This window comes from Podarcis gaigeae, assembly GCF_964106915.1.
Source record: "Podarcis gaigeae genome assembly, chromosome: 5".
Taxonomy (NCBI): Eukaryota; Metazoa; Chordata; class Lepidosauria; order Squamata; family Lacertidae; genus Podarcis; species Podarcis gaigeae.
The window spans coordinates 22,064,516-22,074,793 of NC_139681.1; the positions used below are offsets into that span (position 1 = coordinate 22,064,516).

The 10,278-nt window shown below is 40.0% G+C and overlaps 1 protein-coding gene and 1 long non-coding RNA gene across 2 annotated transcripts in view; both read left to right on the forward strand.

Moving 5' to 3' along the window:
* The first annotated feature begins 710 nt into the window (after nt 1–710).
* Nucleotides 711–10,278, forward strand: part of LOC310844498 (uncharacterized protein) — a 20,629-nt gene continuing 11,061 nt past the window's right edge. The window contains exons 1-5 of the mRNA XM_083738602.1: nt 711–772; nt 979–1,169; nt 2,435–2,545; nt 3,982–4,059; nt 5,832–6,207. Coding sequence (XP_083594728.1) covers nt 726–772; nt 979–1,169; nt 2,435–2,545; nt 3,982–4,059; nt 5,832–6,207 — 803 coding nt within the window. The 5' untranslated portion in view covers nt 711–725. The remainder of the gene's footprint in view (nt 773–978; nt 1,170–2,434; nt 2,546–3,981; nt 4,060–5,831; nt 6,208–10,278) is intronic.
* Nucleotides 7,817–9,039, forward strand: LOC310845474. Its single transcript, XR_014564783.1, has 2 exons — nt 7,817–7,850; nt 7,897–9,039. It is a non-coding gene; the product is annotated as an uncharacterized lncRNA (long non-coding RNA).

Genomic DNA, 10,278 nt, shown 5'->3' on the forward strand with positions numbered 1-10,278 from the left:
TGAGATGAGTGCCGCAACCCCAGAGTCAGCCACGACTGGACCTAATGGTCAGGGGTCCCTTTACCTTTATCCTTTGAATAAGGAGCTGGTTCTTTGGAATCTCTTTTGTGGAATCTCTTCTATATGTTTGACAAACCCTTATGTTAAGGTTACCTCCCCTGTAGAACATCAGGACAGGGTCCTTCACTACATGTTCCTGCAGTGTGTTGCAGGAAACTAGTTCCAAAGGATGAAAAGCATGATGTGTTAACTGTAAAGAGACTGAGTTTCATGTAAGTCCTTCAATTTTTTGAATGGTGTTCACCCTCCCTCAATGCGTAAATCTTTATATCTTTTTATTGAGGTTTCGGTTCTTTGGAATCATCCTCATTATTCCTGCAGATTTTCCTCCACGTTTTGCTAAACAAATCTTTAGATGTTTCCCACTCCTGTTTTCAAGGGAAATGTCATCACTGGGTCCTTCATACTATCTGAAGTATTTACCAAGCAAATGGAGTGCATTAATAAAACAAGGACTCCTTCAAACCCACCCTTACCAAACTTCCATCTACGTCCACAAGTGTATATCAAATTTCTACTTGAGTATGAAACCAGCTATGCAGCTGCACTGTATAAATTGCATGGTCTGAAACCTTCTTTCCTATCCAGGTGAAACACAAGGGTAAGTTCAGTTAGCATTTAGTGGTCAAGATTACTGGCTGAAACATCATCATCATCATCATCATATGGAAATATTTCATCGCAACATATTGTATCGTCATTATTTCCTTTTGTAATATTGACCTTCGTCTGTCTTTGTTCAAGATGAGCAGTATGGGGGGGAGACACCTTGAATGAGCGAAACAAAAATTATTTAGCATTTGAAGTTTCACAGTTTAGAACTAACGGCTTTGACTATTTTTTTAATGAATATTATGACTGAGCTCATTCTGAGAGAAATGCTGTGCTATTTTAAATGTATGCTCTCTTTTTTTACAGCTGGTCAGAAATGAAAGTCTTGTCCCACTTCCTTCATGCGGCAGTAGTAGTCGCTGTTTTTACTCTTCCATGTCTTGGACAGGCAGGAGACAAATGTGCAGGAGTTCCAGGCATCCCAGGGACTCCAGGGTCAAGTGGGGTGCCTGGGAGAGATGGGCGTGATGGGATGAAAGGCGACCCAGGACCACCAGGTATCAACTTGTTGCTATTATAATACAAAGCCTAGTATTAAAAATTGCTGGTAATGAACTAGTATTGCATCTTACAGACACCTGATTGTAGACCAATTCATATCAGTGTTCAAATAGCAGAGTGTCAAAAAAGGACCAGCTCCTTTACTTGTTGTGATATCCCCCTTAATTACAGTTTTCAGAGAGCTATGGGGAGGGAACATGGTTTGAGTAAAACTGGAGTGGGGATCAGGGACAATTAAGGATCCCCCTCACACACACACACACACATTCATCAATTTGATCATGAGAGCTCCTTTCCATATAAAGTGGGCCTAAAAAGATTGATGAGGGCATTCTCAGGATACTGCCAAAGAGAACAGCTGGCTGTGAATTACAAGAAAACTAAAGTCATGGTGTTTTCAAGAAACTATGGTCCCACTGGTCTCTAGTAATGTTCAGATTAGGTATGCATAACTTGTGACCCACCAAAAAGAATTGAAAACTGACTCACCACAGGTTTGCAGGACACAACTGAAACATCTCTGACCGATAGCTGTCCAGCACCCTCTGCTCAAATACATTCAGTGAAGGAGACCCACTACCTCCCAAGGCAGATTGTTGCACTGCCGTTTGGAAGTGTCTCCTGGTATTTCATTTCTCCTAATGTTTTAGGACAGAGAATAAGCCTACCCCATCTTCTGTGTGGTGGCGCTTCCGATATTTGAAGACTGTCTTCATGTCTCCCCTTATGCTTGGTCATAAACAAAATTGGATTGGGTAATTCAATGTATCGAGCAAATAAAAAAAATGTGAATTGTGTGAATTATCAGGCAATGCATTCAAGAAAGGAGATTTCTTAGTTTGGTTCGACTTTTGTACTGGAAGGATGATTTCCTGAATCTTTCCCCCCAAAAAATACTTTGGGAAAGAAAGAATAACTAAATTGTTCCTTTTTTATGTGATCAAAATATTCAGTGAGCAGCTAAGAGGTATTCAGTGATTTGTGTGCACACACTAAAAAGGTTAGCTGATGTGTCATCATATTTCATTGCCCATGAAATAAGGTTTTTATATCTTCAGGGACAAGAGATACTATAGTAAGATTTTGGTTTCCGAGTCATCATTCCAAGGAGATTGGACTATGGTATTGAGTTACGCAGACTGTAATGTAATCTGCTTCCTTGAAGGGCACCTGCAGCCTTGAAATTATTCTTTAGTCTCCCCTTCTATAGTGTACCATTGAGGAGTGCCTTGCATATCTTTGTTCTTGTGTTTCCTTCTAGGTCCAATGGGCCCTCCTAATGGTCTGCCAGGTGCTACTGGAAGAGATGGACTTCCTGGTCCACCAGGGCCAAGAGGTGAACAAGGAGAAAAGGGGGAGAGAGGCCCAGAAGGTAAAAAGGAATTGCATAACATTATAATAATATAATATAATATAATATAGCCAGGAAAACTGTTGTGACAAGTTTCCCTGTACACTTAGGCGATACAATTATTAATTACTTTTGGGGATGAGGAAGAAATTTGATCCATTTCACATTACAACATGTGGACTGAAACATAGTCATCTTTTGACATTCACTCTTCCCCGAAATTTGTAATATAAGTCTAGCCAAGTAACGTACTGTGTACAAAATGCATATATTAGGGTAAAGTGTATATAAAGATGCATATATTCGTGAATATGCTTGCAAATATGCATTATATTAGAAATTGCTTCACAAAGATGTGTATATTAGGCAATCCATATACAGACACAATACAATCTTAGGATAAATTTGCACCAAAATCCTGGTGGATTTTTGTGAGGATTTTTTTTTAAAAAAAAGATAAATAAATTATAAACTGATGTAAAAAATGTGTAGAACTGAAACTGAGTTTGGAAAAATCAGAAACTGAGAGGAACCAAAATTGAAACCATCCCTAATTGCCTCAAAGCTAATGTTGAATCGACTCAGATAAATGAATACCCCAAGCATAATAAAACACAATTCATGCTATTATAAAGATAAAGGAATAAGCCTCTTCATCCCTGTATGGCCTTGTACAAAGGCTGGTCTGTGCCTAGGACATCTACAAGATCAAGTAAACACAGTGCAGACAAGGACTTTCAGTCTGTTAGGTAAAATATCTGGCTCACTGCACAGACAGATACAGATTAATTTGTCAATTACACTTTGGTACAATGTCTCTTGGGGTTAAGCATATGCCTTATGTATCATGCTTCAGAGGCTGATTTTCAAAATGATACCAAACTGTTTGATTGATCATATAAGATTTACCCCAAAGTCCTTTTGAAAGGTTCATGCTTTGCTTGGAATTACTTTTGATTGAGTTAGCTCCACCCTCATGTATATATTATCAATAGGCAGCTAATTTAGGACTTAAAAGAAAGAAAGAAATGAGTAGTGCATAGGATGCACCACAATTAGATTAGCCTTGTTTGGAAACAATGACTTTGAAAATGGATTAGAATTCATGTAGAATACCTGCTACAGATATTACACTCCCATTTGTGTTCAATTCATTGACTTACCTATCATTGGACAAAATAAAATGCATTAACCGTTTTATAGGTTTTTATTCTCTAGCTTAAAACTAAATGGTGAAAGGGAGATTTCTGTCTTTGGTATGCTAGGAATAAATCGTATTCCAGAAGGGATTTTTCGGTGGTCATTGATAAATTCAAGATCAACAAATGGGCTGAATTATTCCTTGCTGAAAATGAAACACATGTCCTTCAAAAATGATTTACAGCAAGAACACTGGATTTGCTGTGGCCAATGAAGCAAAGCTCAACTCAGTTTTTTCTTCTTATTTTAATTGGCAGGCCGTCCTGCTTCTCTTGATCCAGAAGTACAGGAAGTCCTCAGAAGTCTGAATCAAAAAATATTGAGGCTTGAAGGAGGTAATCTCTTTGTTTTCACCCTTCCTAATACTGCTGAAAACCAATGTTAAGAATAACATGGGAGATCCTGACTTATTTTCTTTTGTGTAACTTCAAGCGACAGCTTCAAGAGAGTTAAAAGTGGTTTGAGAGAAGCTCACTTCCCTATTGCATTCACACATTTATTTATTTTTCTCTCTCTGCTGTCTCTAAAAGAACAAACAAACAAACAAACCCCACCCTGTTTACCAAATGTGAACATAAGGTGAGCGTCCACACCAGAAGGAGCAATCCCTCTTTCAAACTATCTTGGCAAGGGGGTAGGAAGAGAGAAATTCTATTGCCTATCATCAATCAAAATTTAACATAACACCGGTCTTGAAAGACCTACATTGGCTCCCAGTACGTTTCTGAGCACAATTCAAAGTGTTGGTGCTGACCTTTAAAGCCCTAAATGGCCTCGGCCCAGTATACCTGAAGAGCGTCTCCACCCCGTTCATTCAGCCCAGTCACTGGGATCCAGCGCTGAGGGCCTTCTGGTGGTTCCCTCTCTGCAAGAAGCAAAGTTACAGGGAACTAGGCAGAGGGCCTTCTCAGTAGTGGCACCCACTCTGTGGAACGCCCTCCCATCAAATGTCAAAGAAATAAACAACTATCAGACATTTAGAAGACATCTGAAGGCAGCCCTGTTTAGGGAAGTTTTAGTGACTGATGTTTTAATGTACTTTTAATCTTTTCTTGGAAGTCGCCCAGAGTGGCTGGGGAAACCCAGCCAAACTACTTATTATTATTATTATTATTATTATTATTATTATTATTATTATTAAAGCTGAAGATTGTTATACCCTCCCCTCAAAAAACTCCTGCAATAATATGAGAGCTGGTTTTAGGAAGTGGCCTGAGCCACACTTTTCGGATTTACATGCAGATCAGAACCTAGCTACCCACCTGCTTTTGCACTTCCCTAATATGTCAACACAGTATTTGGCTCAAAAATAATCATACGAAAATCAGTTTGTTCGTTTTAATGTCTATTTTGAGTTAAAATACATCTAGGCTGCAAACTTAAGTCACTGGGGAGGGGCGGAGCACTGAAGGAAGTTGATCTACAACATTCAATGCCAGTTGGGCTCTCACTGAGCCAGGAGTGATCTTGCACTTCTTCTGCCTTCTCCAAGTCCTGCCCCCTGCCCCCCACCCACCCCATCGCTACACCATTGCCTGGGTTGGTGTAGCTTTCTTTCTGGTTTGGCGGCAAGTCAGGCAACTGAGAAAGCATTTGGTTCCTCAGATCCAAGTCTTCTTTTTGGCCCCTTTTGGCTTTATTGATATTGGTGCTCTGATGTTCATAGAGTAAGGGCCATGGGAGTTTCTGCAGTAGCAGAAATGAGGACTCTGACATTGAACCTCACTCTTTGAGGTTGGTGCTCTGTCCATCTTTACAAAGGGAGATCTGGTGCTTTCTATGGGGCTTCAGGACATCCTCCCTCAATTTGCATTTAGAGAAAGAAAGCATTTTTAAATATAGATTTTAAAATGTATTTAAATGCACATTTAAATGCACATTATATATATTAGAAAAAATGGAAATGCACAGCAATGTGTATGATGTGAGATTGGGACAACACACAAAAAAGTAATATGGCCTGGAGAAAGATTGATTCACCCATTCCTAGTTTATACATGCATGTTCTCCATTTGATGCTATAAAATGTAGCAGTGGCTTGCATGCATCAATTTTTGTTGCAATATAATACAAAATGGATAACCATGATTTTTCTTCTCTGCTGCAGTGCTTCTTCTCAAAGGAATGATAAACAAAGCAGGACATAAAATATTTGCCACCAATGCAAAGGTAGTTGATTTCGAAACCATACTTCAAACATGCCAGAATTCTGGGGGTTCTGTTGCAAAACCCATGAATGAAAAGGAGAATGATGCTATTTTGGAGATTGTGAAAGAGAAAAACCAATATGCCTACCTGGGAATTAAGGAGAGCCCTATTCCAAGAGAATTTGAATATTTAGATGGAATGGCTGTCAATTATACAAACTGGCGTCGATATGAACCAAATGGCAAGGGAGCTGAAAACTGTGTTGAGATGCAAACGGATGGATCCTGGAATGACAAAAAATGCAACCAGTATCGTCTCACTGTCTGTGAATTCTAGTCAGATTCCTCCATCTACATTACAATCCTAAACCAACAAAACTGCCTTGGCTTTTGGGAATTGTGGTTCTGCAGATAAAAATCAGATTTATTTTTTTACCCACATCTGCCACATAGAATCAAGAAAATTAGGATTTTCATGCTTAGGAACATTTAAATTATTTTTTTAAAATAGATTTATCTGTTAGATCTAAAGCAAAGCAGAATCATTGATGTTCAAATGCATATTCAAATATATTGAAAATGATTGTGAAGTTATGTGTTTGTTGTCTTTCGTGATTTTTGCATGAATTTTTGGCTTTCAAGGCACAGGTGTAGCTGGCAATACTCCACCATCAGTCACAAAGAAATAGATCTCAGCATAATTTCCTAGTATTTCATAAAACATCTAATTGGTACTTAGGAAAATATAAGACGTGGTATATTTATCCAACTAGACAAATGAATAATGGAACATGAACCACAATTCTCCTCATGTATGATTCTGATGCTTCTCAGTTAGTTAGTATCCTAGTGGTGCAGGGATAAAACTGCTATCACATTTGCAAAGCTAAGCAAGGTCTATGGTTTCAAACTTAATGGGGAACCCCTTGCTGAGCTTCCTGCATTGCAGAGGGTTGGACTAGATGATGTCCTTTCCAACTCTGCAATTTTCTGATTCTACTATGAGAGTGATGACAGTGATTCCCAATTCCAGTCACAATAGCCCTCAGTCAGGAAATGGTACCTTACACCATTGCGAGGAAGGACAAGGGCAGCAGTCATGTGACTCCCCACCCCCAATATTCTGAAATGGTGCAGTCCAGGAAAAGCTTGTTTTCCTGTGATTCTGCTATTTGGATTAAACCAGCCCTGAGCCTATTGGAAACAGAGGTTTAAAAACACTTCTTTAGCACTTGTGCATATGAGTGTCTGGAGCAGCAGCTGATAACAGCAGATGTGTGACCCAATATGGTATTTCATTATGTTTACAATGGCCAGTTAATGGACAGCTTAGCCTGAAGGAAGGGTGTACTTGGAGGACTTGCCTGTCAATCATTAATAAAATGTATTGAAATAGCAAGGATGAGACTACTATACTACACTGCACAACCTTTAAACAGCCTGCAAATGTTGGAGGGCTCGTTCCTTCAGAATGTTGAATGTTGCACCTGATATATCAAATATTGCTGTGCTTTTGATGATGATGATGATTAGTCTCCTTTTTGTTCTATTTACACTATTTCAACTCAAAATAAAAATTAAAAAAACAGACCAAAGCAAGAACACCCCCAAGAGCTGATGTGAATTCTTGCCTGGCAAAATCAAAGCAGCAGCTTATGCTACCAGGATATTTCTTGCATAGCCAGCAATCTGAGTTCAGTATTTCTTCAGGGACACTTGTTTTAGTATCGACCTAAAACAACAGCAATAGCTTTTGATTTCCCGTTACCTTGGGAAGATATGCTGCTTTCTTTTTTACTTTCTTTTTAAGGAGCCTTTTATAGGCCAGAAAGTTTCCATTTCATCTTTAGGAGAAAGAGAGGAAGGATGGAAGACAGACAGACAAAACTGACAGGAAAATTTGGATTAAAAAAAATGAAGTGTTCTAACGGGGAATAGTTTGTCCTTCTATACATCTGTCTCAGCAATTGTAAATAGTCGTGCTGAAGATATGTTATTGCTGTACCTGCAGTGCTATTTTTCTAGAAGAAGAGGTGCCCAAACTCATGATGAACACCACCCTTGTTCTCTTAGAATGGCAGTGGTGCCCACCTGAGAGATACCGGAACTGAGTTCTGGAGTGTTCTGGAAAGTTCCGGCTGAGAAAAAGCCCTGTACACCTACCTGGAGTTCTGTTGCAGCAGCTATGGAGATGTGTTAACCATACCACTCTAGGTGATGTGTAAACAGGGCATTAGTGACCTTTTGGCTCTTCAGGAACAACAGAGACATAGGTGGGCAGCCAGAGGTTTTAAAGGGCATCACAATTCCTGCATGCATGACTCCCATGACCCTACTCAGTGAACACATGAATAGTGAACATATGAAGGAGGAGAGAGAGCATGCCTGCTGTTTTCACCCACAAATCTGAGCCAACTGACTGGCCCTCCTCCAAAGTCTGCACATTAGAAAAAGCTAATTAAATATTACATGTATAATCGGTAAACAGTATTTGCCGAGAGGAATAATTTCCAGTGGAATGTTTGAGAAACAGGATGTTCGCTGCATTGAAGAGTACTTGGGAACTTGTCCAAGTTCTGTTGCTTTTAATGAGAGGAATTCTATTATGAGACATTATTTGTAAAAGGCTTAATTCCACACTGTAGAGAGAGCAGAGCTTTGTTTACAAGGTGCCTCAATACAGAGAGCTCTGTACTTGGAGAGCTTATATATGAGGGTTTTCTGCCTAGCCACATATGACTCAACTGAGTAACCTAAAATTGTTTCTGAAACCAGATCCCAACAGATACGGGCTGAAAAGTGGAGGCTGCAATCCTATACATGGTTTACCTGGGAGTAGGGATGGGGTTCATTGCTTTTCTCAGTTTGCGTTTGTGGTTTTTGTCATGGTTGCTTGGTCCATGACAACACTGGGCTGCTCATACAGTGCTGGCTTATTCCGCAGCCTGAATTCTGACATTGAACTTGGTTCTGATGTCGATCTTTACCATTTTGGCCGAAAAATTGCTAATACAAATCATCTGCCCCCAGGGCACACAAAGATGGCTCTTGTGCTTTGAGCTACCTCATAGCAGAGTTCCGTCTTTGTCTCACAGTGGGATCCTGTCTTTGGACACAAGTGCCGCTGAACTCAGTGAAACTTACCCCTGAGTAAACATGCAAAGATTGTGCTTTGACTCTTTGATCCTTTGGGGCAGTTGCTGTTTTGCTTTCTCTGGGGGTTCCCAGTGTTTCTTAAAGCAATAGTAAGTTCTTATAACCTGGAGTTTCTCCAAACTTGTGAATCTGCTCCCCCTTTCTAAATCTAAATGTGACTAGCATCATTGTTTACTGGCACTCCTCTGCTCAGTACAACTCTTCTTCAAACATGTACAAAATTAAAATGCTGGGGTCATAAAATACTATATCAGGCAGTATTTCAGAAGAGAGGTGCAGCCCCTTCCCTCTGCCCAAAAATAACAAATATTTTTGCTTGTGTTAGTGTGTGTGTGTGTGTGTGTGTGTGTGTGTGTGAACAACATTTGTATCCCACTGTTCCTTATATGGTGGGAGGCTGTGGTGGCACTATCTATAAGCAGCAGCTCACATCAATATTTGAAATATAGGTACATTGTCTTAACAAAGCAATTTAAAAGATGCTAGAGATTGTCTTAGTCATTTAAAACCACTAAAATCTATAGGATCAACACCTACCATTTCAAAGCAGGTAAACTCAAAGCTTGCTTTAAATGCAAAGATGGCATCCATTGGAAGAAAATCCCATGCAGTGGTACCTCGGGTTAAGAACTTAATTTGTTCCGGAGGTCCGTTCTTAACCTGAAACTGTTCTTAACCTGAGGTACCACTTTAGCTAATGGGGTCTCCCGCTGCCGCCGCACGATTTCTGTTCTCATCCTGAAGCAAAGTTCTTAACCCAAGGTTCTATTTCTGGATTAGCGGAGTCTGTAACCTGAAGTGTCTGTAACCTGAAGCGTCTGTAACCCAAGGTACCACTGTTGTTTCTGCATGCAGCCACAGAGCTGGCTCTTTCTCTCGTGCATCCAGTCTTAGTCAGGAAACAGGGAAGAACCTTCCCTTCAGATAACGGTAACATATGATAAACGGTCTTCATATACAGTGGTACCTCGGGTTACATACGCTTCAGGTTACACACTCCGCTAACCCAGAAATAGTGCTTCAGGTTAAGAACTTTGCTTCAGGATAAGAACAGAAATTGGGTTCCGGCAGCGTGGCGGCAGCAGGAGGCCCCATTAGTTAAAGTGGTGCTTCAGGTTAAAAACAGTTTCAGGTTAAGAATGGACCTCCGGAACGAATTAAGTACTTAACCCGAGGTACCACTGTAAATGTTTCTGTTTCTGTAATCTTACCCCTATACACACACTTTTTTATTTTTGACTGGGAAGAGTG